The sequence below is a fragment of the Catharus ustulatus genome, chromosome 9, assembly GCF_009819885.2.
Source record: "Catharus ustulatus isolate bCatUst1 chromosome 9, bCatUst1.pri.v2, whole genome shotgun sequence".
In the NCBI taxonomy this organism is placed as follows: domain Eukaryota; kingdom Metazoa; phylum Chordata; class Aves; order Passeriformes; family Turdidae; genus Catharus; species Catharus ustulatus.
In genome coordinates this window covers 20566913-20590484 of record NC_046229.1, presented here as the reverse complement: position 1 = coordinate 20590484, position 23572 = coordinate 20566913, and the positions used below count along the sequence as shown (strand labels likewise).

General features: G+C 36.8%; 1 protein-coding gene across 2 annotated transcripts in view; it reads left to right on the top strand.

Moving 5' to 3' along the window:
- The window catches only part of OLFM3 (olfactomedin 3), a 54137-nt gene that overhangs the window by 17924 nt on the left and 12641 nt on the right, over positions 1–23572 (top strand). The window contains exons 1-3 of one of the 2 annotated variants that reach the window (XM_033067513.2): positions 14911–15054; positions 20001–20147; positions 22478–22633. In XM_033067513.2, the coding sequence (XP_032923404.1) occupies positions 14926–15054; positions 20001–20147; positions 22478–22633 (432 nt within the window). In that variant the 5' untranslated portion in view covers positions 14911–14925. Of the gene's footprint in view, positions 1–14910; positions 15055–20000; positions 20148–22477; positions 22634–23572 lie in introns of those variants that run through there. The other variant, XM_033067514.2, reaches the window with a different exon arrangement.

Genomic DNA, 23572 nt, shown 5'->3' with positions numbered 1-23572 from the left:
CTTCATGCAGCAGTGTAACTGTGTAGAATGCTGAAGGGCTTTTATCCTGATGGTTACATTCAGAATGCATTTAACAGTGTACTGTGGTACAGCTACATTGCAGTTCTTTGGCATAAGTTAGGTAATTTGGAAATATAATCAGTCCCTCAACATCTGATAAAGCACATTCTTGTTTAGTGGTCTTTTCTTTTCCAAGATACTGATGCTCCCAACTATCAGCCCTTTCAGTTTATATTGCATTTTAAAGGGTCTGTATTGTCATATCAGCGACATTATTTTCCTCAGATTGTCTTAGAGGTAAATAATATTTGATTATCATCTCTAGAGGCATCTAATATTTAAAATTTGAATTTTTTCACATGCAGACTATAGGGCTGGTTTTCTCTTTTTATTGTTTGTAAAGTTCCTTGAGAATTCTTTTATCTAATGGAGCAGCACTTGCACTTTGTGCTCTGAAACAATGTTGTTTCCAATTCATTACATAAGGAGAAATGAGGCATCTTGTGAAGTAAGCATTAGAATATGAAGTCAGAAAGCCTGCACTGCTAAGCCAGATTGGTCTGTGGGGAAATTGGATATTTCCACTCCACTAAAAAACTATTGCAATAACATTCTTTTGACTGCCAAGCAAGCTGCACTAGAGATTTCATTTACTCCCTGCTTAATGTATCTGACTTCTGATACCTCACTTTTAACTCAAAGCAAGAGATTTTACCTTATTTTTCTGTGAATCTTTTGTACCTACTGATTCCCAACCTTCATTCTTATACTGGTTTAATTAGATTCTAGTATCCTTGCCAAGTCCAGGTCAACATAAACTTGCAGCAATGCAGGAACAATAGCTTCCGAATTAAACACTAATTCCTCCCAGACGCAAAGTGCAAAGAGAAAGAGTGAAAACAATAAATGACATTTGTATCTAGATAGCATTTGCATTATACATTCAACCTTGGCTTTCCAGCTTTATCTCTAGAGCACAGTGCTACTGAGGTAAAAGCTGAAGTCTCATCTGCCTTGTAAACCAGGGTTTTTATCTCCTCCATTCTGCCTTCTTGCTCTGGTGTGTTACCTGATCTTGTTACTTTTTGAAAGAAATATTTCCAAATCCAATATATTCTGTCTCTGAGACTACTGATCAGCTCGAGGGATTTATAGCTGCGACATTTTCTGTACATCTGGGAATTCATAGCAGAAATGAAAGTCTTCAAGGAACACTGATTGAGATTCTAATTTATGTGTTCCTATCTGGTCTACACGTAGTGCACAGTCCAAAATTCATTTATAGGTAATTCATTATACCCTCAAGGAACAATGAGAAAAGTCCAAACTAGGGAGGCTTATTGTACTAGTAGGATTTAGCAAAGCTAAGTCTACAGTCTGATATCTCAGTTACTTAATACAGGTACCCTCAAGCCCCAGCTGCTAAGAAGACTCTTTGATCCTGTAAGGGAGGATGGAAAATCTGGAGCCAGCGTTGTTCTGCAAAGAGATCCATATCTGTGAATCTCATCTGAACTCAATTGTTCTAACCCCAGAAAGCAAACTGTGGCACAGAAACCTAAAACACATTAAGGGAGTATTCTAGGTTCATGTGTAAATATGAGCCAGGTAAAATTTTTAGGAGGTTGTATCATTTACTGAACCAACAGGTAGAGAAAATGGTTTGCTAAGGGAAAAAATCAGCAATTTTTATGCCTTAAGAAATCATAACCAGGAGTTCTGAAGGATCAAAAATACACAAGAGCTGCAAACAGCTTCTGTATAGCTCAGACATGTAACTTAACAATAAAAAACCATTAAAGGCTGCCAGCAGCAAAACATGAAGGTAAAATCAAGGATAAAACAAGATTGCTTGAATGTCCCCATTTAGGTGTGTTTTTGTAGTCTGCTTTCCAGACACTTGAGCATGCCCATAGACTGTGGGTATATGTAACTTGTCAAGCAACAAAATAAATGTATTTCAGGTCTCTACCTATTTTTCAAAAGAAATGAAGTGCCTAAGTTGATACTTATTCTAAACACTTTGAAAAAAAATTTTTTGCTTAGCCAAAAATATCCATTCTTTTTACTAATAAGTCATTGAATTTATGTGAAATTACTTGATTGACAAGTTTCTGAGGATCTAAAAGTCATTTACAACCTAAGGACTTGTCTTTTACCTATTAATAACTGATTTAAAGGAATCTTTCCAAAACATTTTTTTAATATCAGTCATATAATTAATATCCCTAATGATAAATTTAATATTTTAAATTCGTCAGAATATTTTCAGTTTGTAATATAGATGAAAAATGGGTATGTCACAGACTTTATCTACTGAGTTTCCCTTTAACTCATGAACTTCTCTGTATCCTGAGTTCACTGTATAATATATCAAAAAATCTCACAGTCCAGAGCACAGCTTAACAATGTGAGCAAAGGTAATCTATCCAAACCACAGAACTGTGATAGAGTTCTGGTGTAAATCATGCAAGTCACACTCAGCCTTTAAACTGATTTTGACTATAATGAGTAAAACCTGCCTGAAGAGTGACTTCATGTAATTAGGTTACTCCAGAGCTAAAAATTAGCACTTTATTTCAAAACTCCCCTTAAATCCTTCCAAGAAAATGTATAAATTCAAGTTGGGTATTGTTGAAGTACCCTTCAGGAAATGACTTGTGTTATCTGTAAAATGTGTGTGTGGTAGTAAAACAAAAAGATCTTCCAACAGGGATAATTTAGGAAAGTATTATTAATGGTCTTCAGGCTAAAGTAGTCATCCCTTGCATCAGATAAAAAACCTGCAGAAATCTGTTTTCTAAACAGTCTAAAGTAGATGAGAAGCTGCAACAAACTAATGCTTGGTTTCTTGGGATTTATTTCTACTGAAAAACCCAGTGTCTTATAAATTGTCTGTCACTGCCTGTTCATTAGGCAAGTTTTCCTGTTATTCCTGATGGTCCCCTAAAATCCTGCATTAATGTGCCTGCCTGCCTTCCCCCTTGACCACAAGAGAACTTACAAGAAGTAGGACACAGACAGGAGGTGTTTCCCTGCAGCAGCCATATATTCATACTAGAGAGTGTATTTTCACCTTCTTTTTTCTTAGTTATATGCTACATTAAAAAAAAAAAAACCACAAAAAAAACCCCCACACCAAAAACTAATTCTTGCAAATAGCCCTATGGCGTTCCATCTGGCCCCAAAGAACGCAAATATTTTCCTGAAGCAGTGGCTGAGGTAGATTCCATCTGGAATCACTTTTTTCCTTATTTGTGACAGATTGTCTCTGTTGTATTCATAAGAAAAGGAATAAGCAATAATTCATTAGTGCATCAAAAGCAAAAAGTCAATAAAATAGAAGTATGTGTGAAATGCAGTTTCTTCAGTTTCCCTCTTTTGAGTTCCACAATGTTATCTACAGCATGTTCCTATTTCTGTCAAACCATCATTTTTATATATGGATTTTAAATCATTTTATTCTAGTTATAAATCTAAAATGGATTTTCAAAGCTAAAAATTATGAGCCTTAGAGCTTTTTTATTGCTATTTAATTGCCTTAACACCAAAAGCACTTTGACAAATTGGCCAAGATTTTTTTTTCCAGTTTCGTGTTAGTAGCTTTTACTGTTACTGTTTAATGTCATGGTGCTTTTTTAGAAGCAGGACATGGGAATCATGGCTAGGAATACACTAATGTTAGACAAAAACTCAGAAACAGAATTTTTGCTTGGTCAGGACAGAGGGCTATAAAATACAAATAAGAACTTTATAGTCTGAATTGTACAGTAGCTTTGATTGAAATTTCCTTTTCTTGTTTTGTGGTCCTTGATATGAGTTTGTGCGTGTTATTAAAATTTTTGGATTGAAAACACTTTCAGGAGCTCAAGTTGTGTGTCTGAAGTTATTTTTTGCCCTTGTACAAATAGCTCTACTTTCTGTAGCACTGCTAGCCAAGCTGCAGGAACTACTTACAAGATTTAGTAGAACTATTTTATCAAATTTCTCTGTCATTTGCTAATAAGTTAGTTAAATCTCCCTGTAAAATTAATATGAAATCTTGAAGGTTATGTAAATGCCTTCATTAATCAAAATCTTGGCCCGTTTTTGTTAATTAGATCTAAAAGCTTATGTAAAACTTCACCAGCATTGCCCATGAATTTTATTCTCACAGTCACATTGCTAAATAGTCCTTTAAAAACTCACTGACTTGGTGATTCTTAATTGGTGAATTTCCCCTCATTAAAGCTAGAAAGAAGGCCTGCACTGAACTTCTTGTGGGCAGAAACCTTTTTCTCTCTAAATGACATCTTTTCTTCTGAGCTGTTCATTGATGCTCACTCCTCACACATTTCATATTTTTCTCCTGTGACATAACTGTGGTGTTTTAATTTTGATATTGTAAACAGAGGGTTATGACTGCACACGGGGATTAGGTGCTGGAGATGGTAAAATGTAGTAATATTGAACAAGTCCAGGCCATGCTTCGGGTTGTGTGCACCAGCCAAACTATATTTAACTATTGTTATCCATATTTTGCTGTTTCGATGCTTTTCCCTGTACTTTGCTGTACTTTCCCACTCTTAACTGTTTTTGTATATTTCTTAGTTTAGAACCATGCTTATAACAGGTGCAAAAAGGAGACAACTTTAGGAATTTTTCTGTAACTTCTTTTGAAACCCTTCAAGGTTGCTAAAACATAAACTGTATTAAAACAAAAAAAAGAGAGAATTAAAAACAAAATACCAAGATTAAAAGAGATAAAGGTAAACAGCAAAGACCTGAACAGCAACCAATCAACATACCTGGGGGGCCTTGTGGAAAATACTTGAACAAAAGAATTCTCCAATCAAATAATACATAATCCCATAGACAGTAGTTCTAAAGTGTATAATTAAAACTAATTGTAAACAATAAATTGACTTCTGCATAATCATATTAATTTAATGTCCAAAAATCCATGTCTCTCCCACAGTAAAAGAATACCCTTAAAGTGCTGAAGAGGCATTTAAAAAATATAAATTATGGAGAGTGTCAGTGAATGGAAGGTTTCTGATGGCGTATTGCCTGAGTCGTCATCATTTATACTCCACTGTTGTCAGCTCACTAAATCCCACAAAACTGCAAAATTCCAGTCCTGTCCTACACTGGGAATGACCTTGTTTCCTTTGGTCACAAACTGCAAATGTAAAAGAATGACTGTAATGTGACTTGATTTGCATTGTTACGGTTTTTTAAATACCTTTTCATCTTCATTTGGAAGATGAAAAGTGAAGTTTTTGTGTGGGATAAGTCACTGATGGGTTTGATGTCAGACCTGCTTCCTGAGCTGCAAGAGCTTTGTTCTTTTCCACTGTCACAGCCTGGAGTATCAGGCACTCCTCTGTACAGCTGCAAAGCAGCCCAAAGCCCAGCTATTTCCCACCAGCTCCTCAACTACTGCAATCCTGGTCTGTAGTAGCTGGAACTAGCAGTCCAAGGAGTAGTCCAAGACCACAACTTCCTAACTCACAACAGGATTCAGTGCCTCTTTTAGAGACATGGAGGAGGTAAAGTATAACACAACCGGGTGAAGAATCACGTGTTGAAATTATTAACCTTTAAGTATCACCATGCAAGCTACATACTTATATTGTGAACTTAGTTGTCTAGATCACATCTTCAGTTTTCATTTTCCACAAGTTTGAAAAAATACCTACATTTATGTTAGTGTTTACTTTGGCTCACAATTTTTTGTGCTAGTTTTACAAGAACTTTCAATGTACACCACTCTGTTGTAATCAAAAGAATGTGGTCTCTCCTATCAGTTGCTAACTGCTGCCCATATGGATTTTTCTGAGCATTGTGCTGATACTAAAAGTATCAGTGGTGTGGCTATCACACCTGGTAGAAATGGAGGAAGTCAGAATTCAAATCACTTCTTTCAAAACAATGTAGAGATCTCTGGTTATCCAACTCATTTGCTGAGCCTGAGATCCTGGAATATCATGAGCTGTATGAATTTGTCTCTAAAAAGAGGTAACTAAGAATATTATCCAGTTCAGGATTTTGTTAAGTCTCAAGGAAGGATCTTGACCTTCACACCACAGGAGGTGACAGAATGACCAGGCTGAGGATGGGCACTCTACCATGACTGCCACTGTGCCCATGCTTAGATATGAAATTTATTTTAAAAGGTGCTTTAAATTATCTTTTTGGGATCTTTCTTTTGGTATATTCAAGTGACAAGGCAGGAGCAAAGAGGCAGTAATCCCTAACATCTCACTACTAAGTATGTCTCAGTTTTTTCAGAGCCATTTTTGTCTCATCTCTTACTTCCTGCGTCTTTTTCTTCTCTCCTAAGAGTTTTACAAAGTTGTTGTAAACTTTTCATGTTCAGTGTAGCTTTTACAATTTTGCTTCTCATCCATGTGCAGAAATCTCATTCATCCAAATCAAAACTTAAAAAATTGGCATTTTATCATTTCAGGGAAATGGTAGCCAAGATTAAACCACACATTATTTAGCTTTTAATTATTTATATAAGCCACCGTTACTGCCTGAGAGATAAGAACACTGATCTTCAGAAGATCTGGAACACATTTTGGGCTCTTTTTGTACTTATATTTGGTGTTGGCCATTACTGTGCATTACAGAAGTTTATTTCCCACAGTACTACCTTCAAACAACAGCACCAATTTAATAAATTTCTCTTTTTGCTCGCAGGGGGCTGGGAAGAGAACTTTGGACCTTCAAATGTAACACTCAGATTCCTTATCCATGAGAAGCTGTAGTTGCTAATAACATTTTGGCCCTCAGCCTCTCTATGGAGGGCAGCACTCATTCCTTACAAGGATGGATTTAACTCAACCCCTCAGGGTCACACACCAATTTAAATTATTTTAGTAAAAAGCAAAAAAAATACAGGGGATATTAATAGAAATGGAAAATTTAATCCCTTCAAGTGAAATATTATTTTAAACTTTGATTTCTGTTCTGTAAAACATAAATAGGAAATTTAAAAGGCAGCAAAAAAACCAGTATGTCATAATTTCCGTAAGGTGTATGGTATATTCTATTATTTTTCTTCATGCAATACAATTTTGATTCTTTCCCAAATAAACAACTTCAGTTCTTCTCAGCATTATTCAGTTCAGAAACTTCCAGAAGTACAGCCTTAGAAAATAGCAAGTGTTTGCTCTCTGTACCCTTATGTAAACATAGAAGTATTTTACAGCATCTGAGATCATGCTTTGTGGCATATCCATATATTGTTTTACCCACTACTGAAATGCAGCATGTTTTACTGAGCACCTAGCTCATTGTATTCAAAGCACTGCACAGCATTTAGAACAGGTTAGGTATCCAACTGAAACTGCAATAGAGCATAGCTAACTACTGGAATTTGGCCACAGCTTTTGGATTAACACCTCTGTCTTGCAGGCAAGGTTGCTCAAGATTGAATTTTCTCAGTATTCACTTACAATTCTTGTAAGCTTTCATCCCTGATTAAAAGTAAACTAGGCATTGTAGGATGGTGTAAGAAGCAGTATACATTAAAAATGGATTTGCTTGCAATGAGACACATTCACAAAATCTTGTTATTTTAAGATGTTGCACAAAACGTGGTGCTTTCTGAACAGAAATGTAAGTTTCTTTCTTTTAATTTCTGCCTGCAGAAAAAGATCTTTATATCTCAGGAAGGAAATGTGAATGCCACCATTGTTAGAAAATCCAAACAGGAAGATGCTACAGCCTTTAAATGCCATTATCAGTGCCATGCTGGTTAAATCTATAAACTCTTGGTTAGTACTGTAGCACATGGGTTTCCACTGGGAGTAAGCTCAGCTTTAAACTTCTGAAGAATTTTTCCCTTTTTCATCTCTCCAGAGAATATGAGAGGGATATGTTAGAAAAGGGTATCAGCATGGTGTGACAGCTTAGGAGACTGCCAAAAGAATGTATGGAAACATGGTGGGATGAAGGGCAAGTCCACAGGATAACACTACCCACCTTACTTTTTATTAGTCAGTCTTGACAATTATCTGCATTAGGAAATATTGGAGAATACAGCCAAGTGTTTCTGTAATGCAGAGCTGTAAATTTACAAAGAACAAAGACTTGCTTGTCAGAATGCAGCAGAAATCAGACAGTAGATGCTTCCTTTGCTCTCAGTTCCAAAGACAGCACTTGGCCAAATGCAAATACAGCCATGCTACTAAATAAAAAGGAGATGAGCCGATTTCTTGGGCTCTGAAGGACAGCTCCTTTCCACACAGCGAAACCACTCTTTCCCTCTTGAAATTCTGCATCCATGTCCAAACCATCTAATGGAATCATGCTCAGGGACAAAAGGAAAAGTTCATTTTCCTATGGTTTGCTATGGGCCAGCATTCAACCCCATACCCCCATCCTGTTGTATTTATAAGTGCAGACATACCCCACCAAGTCTTTTCCCAAAGACAAAATTCCCCTTTGACAGGGACTTTTGTTTTGCAAACCCTTTCCACTTTCTTCATTTCTGTCTTCTTCTCACTTGCAAAGATTCAAGGGGATTTTAAAAAGGCACTGAACAAATTTACCTGGATCAATTAAATGTGACAGAGGCAAGCTGCAGTTCAGGGGTATGTCAGTGCTGACTGCAAGGCTGTAAGCCAGTTATACTTCCCATTCTCACAGTCTAAATGCACTTTTGCTCTAAGTAGCTTAGGTCTCTGTTTTCAAACATCTAGTTGCAGTCAAAGCCAACTGAAACCACTTATTTTATTAAATTACTACAGAATTTACTGATTTTCGTGGCTCAAGCTCTCTTCAGGATTATGTATGATTTAACTTCATGGGGAATTTCAGTTTCATCTCCTTTGATTTCTTAAAATTTACTCTCAGTGAATGCCAGCTCATATACCTCACCCAGCCTCAACAGAATAATATGTATTTTGAGGATGGAAAACCAAAATTGTACAATAAGAATGAGAATTACTCCAGGAGGAATTCTGTATAAATTCTTATATCCAATCCATACAGTTTTCAAAGGAAAGCAAAACTGCAACAAATTCCAGAACCATCCAACATTGCATCCTGCCATTCTGTGGATGCTCAGAGCAAGATAAAGGATCCCAGAATCCTCTAAAAACATGCAGATTTCCAGTTTCTGTTAAAGAAAAAAGGACTGTCAGCACAATCTTTAGTCATTCTCTACTAAATAGATGTCTCCGTATATTTTAGAAAATAAGCTCATTCTCCCATGAGATCCATCATATCACACATTTGAGGGAAAAGCTTATGAGGTTTTATTGAGTACTTGATATAAATGTGTTTGAAAATTAAAATGGCAGGAAATCAACAGAAGAAGCTTTTCTTTTTATTTCGCTTAGTTCTTCCCCACCCATTTGTTTTTCCCAGCTGTTTCAATTAACTGCAGGCTTTCCTAAAGCAGACTGCCCATCCTGCTTCCTGTTTCAGTCAATTCTCATAATGAACTAATTCTTCTGTGGAGACACTACTTTGTTATTCTGTACACTAGAGATTTGCTAACAGCAGAACACAAGAGAATAGGTGTGAAAAAAACATGAAAATGTTCTTTAATGTCTTCATTCAAAAGAAACTCCCCGAAGCCTGAAAAATGAACAAGCTAAGAACACTTCAGAAAGGTCACCTCAAGAGCATTGTACAGGAGCATGTAATGGACAAGAGACTAAAAATCCCTTGCTCAATATACTTCTCTAAGTGGAGACACCTGACTGCAGAATGTCACTGTATATGCACTGATGAGCTGTGAAAAGAGATTTTCTGGAAAGGGCACATACCTCTGAAACTGCCCTTAAAACAGCCTGGATATTGCAGCTCACAAGTAGCACTGCAAAGCCACAGGGTTTTGTTGAACTAAACCAGAGCAAGGTGAAGAAGGCACAGTTCTCTAAATTCAGAGAACTGCAATTGAACTGATGGCACAAGTCTGTGCTTTCTGAGTCCATCTGCAGATCTCTGAATGTTAATTGCCATTCCAGTTCTGAGAACTTTGCTTAGTGCATGCATTAACCTAATGTGAATAAATAATCATGTTCAGGAACAAGACTAATGAACTGTCATTTTTTAAACCAATGTACGACTGAGCACAGTGTATCACATGAAGATGAACAACAGTGCAATAAGGGAAGTTTTGACTTTTTTTCTAGAGCTTACTTTCTAAACCTAACCTGTCAAAGTACAAACTTACTGAGATTTATAGTTCCTGATTTTGCTCTGCTTCAAAGGAATCCAGTTAAGCCAGCTGAGCCATGAGTATGCAATCACTTCTACATAAAATGCAAGGTTTCAGGTGTTTGCATGATAGCATTTTCCCATTAACACAATTTTGAATTGTAAGAATTATATAAGGTAGCATTGTTTTTTACATATGATAAACACACTGACATCAGGGTTAACTGACTGCTGCTGAACTTCACCATTTGCTCGTTCTTACAGTCAAAATTTTCCTCTGTCCAGGAGGTAGTTTTTGGGGTGGATGGCTGTGTACATTTTCACATGTTGCTGACTCAGGACATTTGTTCAGTTGTTATTCCTACCACTGATGTTAATTACTTTTTACAGTACAGAGATCCTACCACTTCAGTTGTAATAAGATAATGTTGGGATGCATTCTCATTTCCAGTAGACTTAATCCCTATTAAAGTGTAACAGGATCTCCAAATGAAAGTGAATATCAGGAACTAGAAGAGCCTTCAGACTATTTATTAAATAATGGTTCTAAATAATACCTTTAATAACCCTAGTAATTTGTAATATAGTAATTTAATATTACAGTACTAGCATACAGTAACATTAACAACATTGAAATTGCTACAGATTGACAGATTTTTATGTAAGATCAAAATATGGCATTTTACTGACTTTAGAAGAAGTTAGCTAAAAGAGGAAGTATGATTACCAGTGGAAATTTAGGGTAATAAAGAATATTGTTCAGATTTTAGAATTGCTGTTGCATTCTAGCCTTTTTTCAGAGCATTTAATCATAAAATAGAAATGTGAAATTTCAGCTTAAAAAAAAACAAAAAACAAACCAACAAAACAGAAAATACAGAGCTGAAATGAAATACAGATCATAAAGTTTTGTTTCTACTTCCTAACAATTTGAGAATAACTCTTCATTTATTCTGTGGCTTCAGGTATGATCTTTGTATATGTGACCTCAGATGTGGTAGAAAAATTTTCTATTTTTTGCTTGCCATTTTTTAATGTTTCCAATTTTTTATGGTAAAGCAAGCTGAAATTATTTTAACATTATATTTCCTTAACAAAAAGGGGGTTTGAACACTTACACAGTTCTGGTAAAAACACAAACAAAATATAGTTTCATTGAGTATTTCCACTGTTCAGGAAGGAAACATTTTTAAGACTGTGTTCCCATGCACATCTTGAGCAACAGTGTTCTGAAGCAATACTTGACAAATGGTTGCACAAAATGGGAAATATCAGGTACATGGATTATTGCCAGTTTCACAGAGCACGCGTGTGTAAGCACACCCAGGGCTGGCATTGCATTTGCAGCAGCCCAGGATGCAGCTGCCCCAGATGTGTTTGCAGCCCCAGAAGAAAGAGTTTTCAGCTTCCCAGGGTGAGCCTGACTCCTGCAGCCCCTGGGCTCCCAGACCCTTCTACAGCTGCCTTCATCCCTGCCCTGTAGCACAGAGGGGCTTTACAGCCCCTGCGCAGCTGCAGCAGATCTGACTTCAGCACCAGGGGGATGCCAGCACTCTGGAAATGGTAAATTATATAAATTATTATATAAATTATATAACCAGCCAAGAGGACTAGAGGATCACCTCCGGCTGAGTTCTGTAAAGATGCATCCAGCAGCAATACTGGGAATCACACAGCAGCAAGCTCTCTCTTTCAGTTTAACCAGTTGGAAGAAAATAAAGTACTAAACTGCATCAATTCTGTCACAAGAACCAAGGAGCATGTAGTCTGTTAGGTATAACCCAACATAACTCAACAAACAGTATTCTTTCCAGGAGCTGAAAATACCCTGGATGAAGGATAATCAGCAGTAATTTTTAATCTGGGCATCAGAAAAGTCTTTTATTGCCTTTTGAATGTATTTTGTCCAATGTTAAAGTTCCAGAGGAGACTAATTACATTTTTCTGTGGAACAACAGATGTTGAAGAGAAGAAAACCAAAACTGTCAAAAGCTGCAACTCAGTGTGGTAAAACAAAATTCCATCATTACATTCAGGAATTGTCTTGGAACTGAGGCAATTAGTGTGTTATTAAACTTCTGAAAGAGGACAGGAATAAAAAAAAGGTATAAAACAGATGAATTAGAATAATTTTTCATATTACATCTAGATAGGGACACAATCTGTCTGAGACACTTCAGAAGAATCTAATAAAATTGGAAAATTATCCAACATTTTTAAATGTTACCTAATCCATATTGGAAGCAATCAGTGGAGGTCCTTGGGAAGCTGACAAATTGCCAATGAAACGTGACAGTTCAGCATCACTTTCGGTGTCAGTCTGGACAGTTCAGTTTGCACATCTGTTCAGGGCACAGCTCTGAGCCCCTCTCCACAGAAACAATGACTCAGGGAAAGGCTCAAGTGCCTCTGCCCACCAAGCCTTTCATCAGCCTGACTCATCTCTCAGTCTCAAAATCACCATGTCAAGAATGGAGTACAGGGATTGTCTGTACAGAGAAATGTACATAATGACTACCATCAGATAATCCAAGCTTCTGTGAACTTTATCTCCTGAAATACAGAAAATACTCTTGAGTAAACATCTGTGATCATACAGCACGTCTCAAATTTGAGATCTATGTACGACTTCTAGCAACAAGGTCTTTCACAAAAGACATCATTCAATTGTGGAATTCCATGCAGGTGAATGTTGTGCCTCCAGAAAGTACAGATGACTTTTAAAATTACTTGATAAATTCAGGAGAAAGCATCATGAACACAAAGTTGCAGCTGCTGGCCCAGTATCAGTTTGTTGGAAGGTTACACCAACAATGTGTTGCTGCACCTCAGTTCTGTTCCTACACTCCTCTTGTGTAAGCACCACAGCTGACCTTTCCAGTCAAAGGAGCTAAATGGATCAGGGAGGCTGAGCCATGCAGCATTTCTCACTGGAATAATTTCCTTGTAAATCAGAAAAAAATTATATTTTCCTGTTCAGACATCAGCAACTATCAGTTAATAGTCTCAAAGCAATTCTAGCTCTCTGCAGAAAACAGCCCTTGTGTGCTAGTTTGTTCCAGGACTTTTTCCAAAAGTTTGTGAAATAAGGCAAAAAGCAGGCAAAGCAGCATGTGCAGTCATTATGCTGCAGGTAAATAAAACTAAAATATATTTAGTTAATTATTTTCATTTTTTCTTTTACTATGTTTATACATACAGGGGAACTAGCAAAATCTTATTTTCCTGTACAGAAGCTTTACATGAGCAAATTCATGCATTCACTGTATTCAGATATCTCTTCAGTGAATTACTTTATTGAGTATTTGAAACATTTCACAGCTCACCTTACTGTTAACTGCCACAACATACTTAATATCTGGATACATAGATTTTCTATTTTCTGTTGCTGGACAACTCCTTAAGTTTATATGATAGTTCTTAATGGGGTTTTGAATTTCTTTTTTAAAAAATAAGTTTACATGAGTCTTCCTTAAACTACAAAGATTTATGGAAATCATTTTGAATGGATATTGAAAGAGAAATGTCTAGCCTGAATTGGTGTAAAACTGAGAATCTGAAAAACTGTTTGCAGGATTACAGTAGCTTTAATAAATACATCCATGATGACACACACCCATAAATATACATCCCTTCTGTTTCATTGCATGCAGGGTTCCTTCATGGCACTGCCAAAAGTCCTTTAGAAAAATGATTTGCTTTTTTGAAGCAAATTCAGAAACGAAGTCCATAAATGCCCTGGGGAAAATGCAGTAGCCTGTCTCTCAACAAACTTTACGCAAGTTTTCTCTTAAATAATTCCCATTAGAAGTCCTCAGTCAGCACTTCTTTTAGAAATAATTCTTAAAAAGTAAAACTGCCCCTATGGCATAATGATTTCTAGACTGTTTCTTCTGCTTTTTCTTCCCCTCTACACTCACTATATGAGTGAGATAAATTGCTCCAGAACTTGCAGTTCATTCTACAGCACTAGGGTGCAGTATATTTAATAGCAAAGCCAAAAGAAGCCTCAAAATGTGTGATCCCCAATTTATCTTCTGTTTGCATCAAGCACCAATGAAGACATAGTGAGTCTGCCAACCCTGGAAGTAATGCAGTAACTCTTGGTACAAAAAATTGTAAACTAACAAGAACACTGAGAAATGTGACTCTTCACAGCCTCAATGTTCTTTTATGAACAATAAAGATATTAATAACAAGCTTTGCAAATAATAAATTCATAGATGTTTGTAATTTATGAGCGATCAGCAAATCATGGGAAGTCCAGAAAGGTTTCTGGTGCTTTGATGAGCAGGCTGACAGTTCTGCCCCTTCCCCATGGGCAAGTACAGAACCATATTTACAAACAGACTTGAGCGTATTTCTACCAAAGCACTGATGAGAAGTGGGGGGGTTGTGTTCAGCTCTTGCATTTCAGACAACAGCACACTGCTCTGCCTGGACTGAACTAATTAAGAGCTAATTGACTGTCTAGCACCTATAAAAAGATAATTCACCCACACCATCTCCCACTGGAAACTCCAATGACTATTAGCACAGAAAGGATTGTTTATTTAGTGGTCAGCATAAGACAATCAGAAGTATTTGTTAGTAAGAGCAGGAAGAGGGCAAATGAGGATATGAATGTTTTTAGTGGATGATTAAATCTGGGTAGCTTGATCTCCTTTCATGCTGTGGATGTTGTGTGCTGCAGTCACGCCTCTCCCTGCCAGCCTGCACTGGGATGATAATCACTCACTATGAAAACTCATTAGCTCCACAGCAATGAGTCCTCCACTGCTGAAGCTTGGTGCTGTTCTTAGTACCATGGCAATGATCTCTAACTGGATGTCCCAAACTCTCCCTTCTCTGGTAGGACTAAATACCACCAGAATAACCACTTCAGACACTCTAGTAAGTAGCTGTTATATGTTGCAAGCTATCTTAATGCTGAATTAGTATGTAAGTGCTGGCAAAAGCATTAGTTTGTTGCCTCTTTGTAAATCTCTTTTTTAGCTACTAATCTTCCTGTCATCTCTTAATGCATGCTTCTTTTTGGGCATCATAAAACTGCACACTTGTGAGCATGTTGTGGTCTTACTATGAAAGGGAAGGTTTCGAAATAGTATCCTTAAATATGCAAAAACAAATGCCTTTATCTAGAGCATGAAACACTAAAAAGAGGACAGCAATATCTTTTCGTTTGTCTAGGCTGTTCTTCCTATCTTTACTGCTCCAGAAAAATGCATTATGTTATTTAGAAAAATTATATCTGGCAGTAGCTGGCTTTTTGAAAATTGGATAATGTACCTAGTAGCTGTTCACTACAATATGTAAAGGGTCTGATTCCTTCCTATTTTTCTTTATTGGTTAAACAAATAAATAGCCGTTCAAAAAAAAAAAATTGTACTAGTAGGTTAGATACCAGAATTTTTAAAGGTTGATAATGGGAATAATACAATGACAGAAATATCACTTTGTATCATTGAGGCTCATATACAGCAGCCTCAGTTTATAAAAACCTATAGGAAATCTGTGAATAGCTATGAGCTTTTGAGAAGCCTAAAAACTCAAGTAGCTTTAATTGGATGAGAGGTAACACTAATCCTGGTATTCATAAATTAACTTAGAACATCATTTTCCTAAATGCTTAGCAAACACTCTTGTCTAGGTATCTTTTTGTGTAACTGCAATCAGATGTTTACATAATAGTAGGTTATGTAAAATATAAATTTAACTATTTGTATAGTAGTTCACAATACTCAAAACTCAGAATTTTGTAACTAAAAATTATACATTTACTCACCAACATGTAATAATTGAATATATGCATGCAGGAAAAATACTACTGCAGAAAATCACTGTATTTAGTCTATAAATATTACTACTTCTAAAGTAATTAAGTTGTAAGAAAAATTCAGTTATCTTTAAGAGCAGCAAGATGAGACTACAAAGAAAAGCTCTATTTTATTTTCTTTAAATGTAATTTTGTCTCACTGAGTTACAGTATATGTTGCTAGTTCTTGTGGCTGTATATTTTAAGTAGAAGTTCCCTATCACATTTAAATCCAAGTTTAAAGTTGCAACTGAGTAACTAACAGATGCACACTCGTTACTATGAGATATATATATAGATTCAATATATAGATTAGATACAGATACACACAAACATATGTGTTTATACTGATAAGTTCAGATTCCAAGTAGTACAAAACTGTCATGCTCCCCCCTCAGCTACAGCAGGGCACTGCTGATAGAAATGTTTTTTAAATATTATTTCAAGAATGCTCTTTTCACTCACTGAATTAAGCTATATGCATATTTTTTATTTTGATAAGGGTAGCAGGAGTGCCAGTAGAGCTAAGAAAGTGATCATAAATACTTGGTTATCTGAGCTTGACAACATCTGGCAAGTAAAGATAACACGAATTTCAATCATGTTCCTAATTCTTTTTGTACAAAACCAAGCAGCACAAATCTGGTACCTTTGTTAAAACTTTAGATGTTGATTGAAAGACTGGATGCCCTAAGTGCACAGTAATACCAGGGTCATCAGTGACTGATTTTTGGCTGCCATCCAGAGTTCCCCTCTGGCAGCTTCTCCAGTGAACTCTGCAGCATGAGCACTTCTCCAGAATTTCTCTCCTAGCATATACAGCTCATAAATTGTGTATATTGTACAGTGGAAAAAAAGAACAAAACCTCCCAATTTCCTCCCCTCAGCTGGAAGAATTGTACAAGGGTGTGGGGTCAGGTAAAGGGCCTCCTCTTCTGAGCAGTGTTTCAGCACCAGGGTTGAAATTGCAAGACAGACCAGAAAATATGTTTGTGTTTAAGCAAACATCCTGAGTAAGTAACAACACAGGTAGCTGTAAGAGTTTTATCAGAATATGTAAAAGTGCAAGTAAAAAAATAAACCTTTCAGAAGTGAAATTAGTGTTTAATACAGCCTGCCACGGCAGTGGTTAATATTGGGCTTTATAGGGACTGCGGTGTTTTCCCCAGATTTTCAAGAACTAGCAAAACTTACTAGTGTTGTTTTCCACTCGTTATTTCTTTTCTTACTTGTTTACTAAGGTCTGTTAGCAGTAAGCCTGCATTTGAAAAGTTGATGCAGTAGTTTCTGTAAGGTTTTGTTGACTTCTAGCTCTTTTTCTGCACACCAGCTTCTGCTTGAAGTAGGGATTAAATGTCAAACTAAAACAGTAACAGAAAAATAAAGCAAAGTGCATTTTTACACACATGCATGTTTTTCTCTCCCATCACTCACATTACCCATCCTAATTAATGAAGGAGGCCTAAAATTCCAAATAGAGGGAATCACAGAAAAATTCATAGAACTGTAGCCTGAATTTTGGTGCTATGTGGGTGTTTATTTATTCATGGGTAGTCAATAACCATGCTCTTGGTTAACCAGTCTCTCACTGTGAGAAATTTTTTTCCCAAACAGAAATTATCTGTTTTAATCAGATGTATTTTAGACACCATAAGAGAATACCTGCTAAGTTAATCACTAAAGTGTTTTTTTTATTTCCTTAGATAAAGTCTATACAGACACTTACAACCTCTCTGGCATAAATAAGTACCTTTGATAATTCAGACAGGATTATACAGCTTTACTATGGACTGCATAATCCTGGTGTCGATACATTGTCCACTGTAGAAATCTTACTTGAATCCAGTGAAAACAGTTGCCCTCAATCTAAATGTAGCAGGCATAAGGCTCAAATATAATAATTCTTCATGAACTTATATTAATTACTAAAGGAATTATAATCAGAAGCTCTGGGTTCCTGAACATTTTTCTGAACTTGCACAAATAATTTGGTTTCCTTGCTGTTGCATGACCACACTGTTTGGTCATAAGTTCTACAAACATGGAAACTTCTGGAGTAAATAGAGCTTACACTTTACAAGGGTTACAGCCTTAAGAGGCTTCCCTTGTTAAAGCTTGCGATTTCAGTAGCTTCTCAAAACCAATTTAAATTGTCTCTGCAGATGTAATTTTATGGAGTTTTTATTGTTCTCCATGTTTTAAGCTAAATTCCCTTTACCCTAAAAATTATTGTGAAGGGAATGCCATCAGAGCAGTATAATTTAGCACTGAACGTTGGTTGTGCCTTTCTAGCAAAACCTTAGGCAAAATCATCTTTTTACAGGAGAGAGAGAATGGGCAAGGCTGAAAGGGACCGCAGTGGTTCCTCTGGTCCAACCTCCCTGCTCAAAGTGATCCCAGAGCACATGGTGCAGGATTGTGTCAGACATTCTGGAGTGTCTCCAGTCAGGGAGACTCCACATCCTCTCTGGTCAGTCTGTTCCAGTGCATGGTCAGCTGCACAGTAAGGAAGTTCTTCCTCATGTTCAGGTGGAACTCCCTGTGCATCAGTTCCTGCCATTGCCTCTTGTCCTGTTGCTCAGCACCCCTGAGCAGCCTGGTGCACCCTCTGACACCTCCCTGCAGACACTGACAGACACTGATGAGGTCCCCTCTGTCATCTCTTCTCAAAGCTCAACCAAGGCCAAGCTCCCTCACCCCTTCAAATCATCTACATATTTTTCTTTCTACAAATCATCACTTTGTTTTTCCTTGTAAAACGTGGTAATAACACAATTTTGATTTTTCTATTAACTCTACAGTAGAAGGTCACTGCCATCTTCAGAGACTTCTTCAGAGGAGTCACTCTTGTGAAAAGCCTGTACTCTTTTCTTACCTCAGTCCACAGAGATACTGGCATCTCGTCAGAGACGAGGAACTCTGCAACTCCTGCACTAAGTTGCCAGGAAAGCATCAATATCAAAGCTTCCCAGTTGAAATAATCACTTTCTCTGCTGGCACTGAGTACAGTTTTGTGATATAAATAGCAACTGATTCCAACTGTGTCCAGACCAAAATTACTTCAATGATATCCATTAGCATCTGTACTATGAAATTCATCACTCAGTACAATATTAGGAAAGAATAAAGCACAGTATCAGCTTTATATTACAGTTTAAAAAGAAAGTTCAAAAACTGCTTCTTGTATCTATTAAGTTCCATCACCTGAATGCTTTCAATCATCTCATTATATTGTTTTCTGTCACTCCTACACTGTTTCTGTACATCCCATTACAGAGATGCCAAATCCCACACAAACATTAAATGCAGTTCAGTGTTACCCTGCTCTGCAGACAAATGTGATTTTTTTTTTTCACTCTTTTATTCTCAGTCATGGTTGGTTAGGAATCTCCATATTTCTGCTGTCCCAGTGAAGGACATGCAGTGTCTTAATTGTCCTGTGGCTTGCTGGCCAGGAGTCCCATTCCCCTGGCCTAACCAGACACTTTTCCATCCTGCCCTGAGCAAGCCCCTGTTCCCTTGGCCTATGGAGAACAGCTCCTGTGAGGTGCAGCTTCAAGAGCAAACCTGTCACCCACATTCAAACCGCTGCTGAGCAATTCCCACCCATGAGTCACTGCACTCTCCCCAGGCTCATATGTTTGTTCTTTCCAGTCTTTGTTGTTTCCATTAGTCTAAAGTAAAAGTCATCCAGGCTGAAAGGACGTGTTTGTTCTCTGCTGATGAAAAGCTGTAACTGTCCCTTTGCAAAGATTTAAATCACCTGGTTTGTGCTGAATCACAAGCAGAATACTGTCCTCCTCCACCCTGGAAACTGCTAAACTCTTCTAAAGAACTATTGCAAAGGTGTGAGATACGGCAAAAGTGGGAAACTACCAAACTAATTAAGAGTAATAATTGTTGACTACTAGGGACCTCATTGCAGACATGTACTGCTAAAATAAAACTATTTTGCTGCAGTGTTATGTTCAAACAATAAAAAAATCAATTCAGTTCCTTTAATTGTTATTATTTTATGTTACAGACTCAGATCAGCCCCAAGGAAGGGTGGCAAGTTTATAGTTCAGCCCAGGATCCTGATGGCCGTTGCATTTGCACTGTTGTTGCACCTGAACAAAACCTATGTTCAAGAGATGCCAAAAGCAGGCAACTCAGACAGCTACTGGAGAAGGTAAGTCTTCCCAAAAAATTGCTCCTCTTGGTCATTAAACTTCCCATGAAAATCTAATGCTTTTTCTCTCAGCCAATACATAATGAACTAATGAAAAGTTACCTGGTAAAAATTGTTCTTCAAGATATATCCCCTACCTCTGTTCTCTTCTCTGATCATTATCTGTTTTCCTTACATTACATCTTTCCCAACTGAAGTTATATCTTCTCTCATAGTCACTCCTCCCAAATTCTTTCTTACATACAACAGGACAAATTTTTCTATGTAAAACCAGTTATAAATCCCACCTCAAACTAGCTTGGTGCTGTGGGATTTAAATGACAGCTTCTGCTTCGATCATATGAGACTGCTGAAGGTCATTTCTCATCTCTTATCAAAAAATAATGAGAGAGAAATCACAGCATCTTGAAAGCAAACTGTGCAGAGCATAAACAGTTCTAATTTTTTCATTGCTTCTTTTCCTCAAGTTTATTTAATCATATTCTGGTGGTGCAAATTTTCCCCAACAGCCAAGTTCTTAATTCCAGTATTATCCACTATTGCATATATGGTGAAACCAATGAAATCTTGTTTTGCATCAACAGAAAAAATGCTGCAACTATGAAACCACAAACATTCTGCATTCCCTGTATAAGTAACCAAGGTTTCTTATACAAGGTTACTGTATCACAGCCAGTAGTATAGAACCTGAGGCCTGAGCGTTTGAACAGCAGCAAAAATCAACATAAAATGCAGACTTTAAAGATACATTTTAGCACACAATATGTAGTATTTTTCTAGCTATGGAAAAATCATTCCAGTGTTAATACAGTGTCAGATCCCCACAGATTTTTGCTCCCTGTACTTCCATGAACTTCAGAAGGGACTAAGTTTCAAGTTGACAGAGCCCATAACATGTGATGCTTAGAGAGGACATTGATGGACCGGCAGAGAGAAAAGGAGCTGCGTCCCCTCATGCTGTTTACTTAAGAAAGGAACACTTCAGTCTTTGCTCCAGCATATTCCCCAAATCCTAAAATATTACTTAAATAAAATTAAAAAAAAGCTTTCTTTTGAGGTGGGGGCTGGAGAGGTGTGTTAAGATCCAAACACAGTTTTTGAGCTGCCACAGAAATGATCCTAAATCATCAGCTTCTAAAAGCTATTTTCTTATGATCTGGACTGTGACAATCACGGATATGTGATGCTGTATTACTACTTCCCTGAGTGAAAAAAAAAAAACAAAAAACAAAAAAAAACCACTTCTATTTTTTTTTTCATTAAAATCCTTTCTCAGAATTATTAATGGCAACTGTACAATAACGAATGAATACTTTTTTTAAGAGTAGTTTCTAAATCCATGCATTCTGTAGATCATAATGACTTAGATCCCAACGTGAATATCCATTTAAATATTGCGTATTCTTGCAAACCATGGGAGTATTGCTGGGTTGTCCTTTCTTAGGAAGGTACAATAATGTTTTGTTTGAGCCAAACCTTCAATAAGATGCATAATACATTTATAGCAGTCTAGTTTCCTCATGTTTTAGGAAAACAAAACACTTAATGAAATAGAATAAATGCACTTGGGAAATGTGTCATTTTTATGGCTGGCAAAAGCACTGCTTTCATAACATACATTTTTAAAGTATGTATAATTTACTCTGGATGACAGTTACTGTTGCATCACTGTGGTAAAAGTCCCACTATAGCTACAAAGTCACTTACTCTACAAAAGTTACCTAAACATTCACTACTTTTCATCTGTAAAAAAAAGAAAAAAGTGGTTTTCTACCACTGAGACAAGTGGATAAAATTTCTAATTTTACATTTACTTACAGAATTATGAGGAAACACCTTGGTGGTGATTTACATGCCCCAGCTTATCTCTGGGTAGTCTCATGAGTGCCTTATATTGAATGATTCCATAAATGCCTACTAACAATGAAAGTCATGCTCCTCATACTGACCAAAATCTCCAAATTTCAGTCCTGCTCCTCCCAAAGTGCCTGGAAGGAAATATTTGCTATATGAGCACCTTCTGAACCACAGTCACATCTACTACAGGTCTCAAAGTAGACTCTATTGCCTGACAGCCTTTCCTGAGCCCAATGAAAATGATGCTTAAAGGATCTCTCTCTTTACCTCTAGCAGTCCAAACAATTTATGGCTTCAAGGTCTTGCCCTGTTCCCCAATGTTTGTACTGTCATGCAGTTACAGAATGTGGAGCTGTACTGTGGTAGAAATGGCTCACAGCTAATCGACAGAAGCGCATTTCATTGCCTGACATTTAACCAGGGAAAAAACAAAGCAACAAAAAGTGCATTTAGAGGGTGCTCTTCTTTAACAGGTTCAGAATATGTCCCAGTCTATTGAAGTTTTAAATTTACGGACTCAGAGGGATTTCCAGTATGTCTTAAAAATGGAAACACAAATGAAAGGGCTGAAGGCCAAGTTTCGGCAAATTGAAGATGACCGGAAGACATTAATGACAAAGCACTTTCAGGTAGGTTCCGTTTTTGCAGTAACTTTCAAACCTGCTGGACACAATGTACTAAAGTAGCAATGCACAGACTGCTAAGGGCTCAGCTTGAAAGGCTCCTACAAGAGTGTCATTTAAAAGAAAAGCATAATAAATCTTCCTTTATGATGATAATCTTTTGCTCTGTTCAGTTTAATTGTAATAGGGAGGAACTATTAATTATTAAGTCGTTAGAGAAATGTCACTATAAACAGATTCCTGTTCTTTCTGTATCAATATTCATGTCATACTGAGAAATTTGTATTCTTTCAAGCTCCAGTGCTAAAGGGGAGATGCAGTGGAATTAATAGCAAACAAGTAGAGTTCTGCACTCATAGCGTTCCGTGACATTTACTGCAGTTGAAGGGAAGAAAGGCTATAATAAATCAGTTTATTGTAATTTTTATCCAGTACAATTAAGATCTAATTTCATATCTGAAGGTCTGCTGTTTTAAATTTGGGATGGGGAGGAGGGCAATCACTCCCAGTCACATTTGTGTGATTAAAAAAAAACCTCCACTGAATTTTAATGACAATAAAAACCACCAGCCAATCCTTTTGTGAGGAAGAAGAGTTGCAGATATTACAAGAATCATTGTGTATTCTGAAAAAGCTACCCAAAATACTCTTCAGGAGAAAAATATTTCAAGAGCATGTTTAAATTCTTTAAATATCAAATATGATAAATTGATCTTTCAAGACTGTGAGACAACAAAATAGAAAATACATTCTGAGGATTATATTATGTTAAGCAACCATATATATTTTAAGTGTTTCTGAAAGTTCATATAAAATGAACCTAATTTTCCAATTGGTGCTAGATTTAGACACCTAAATAATTACATAGCCAAGAGGTCTAGGGGTTTTTTTCAGAGTCACTGAATATTGAATGGGTCTTAATAACATCAGGAATTAAGTACACTA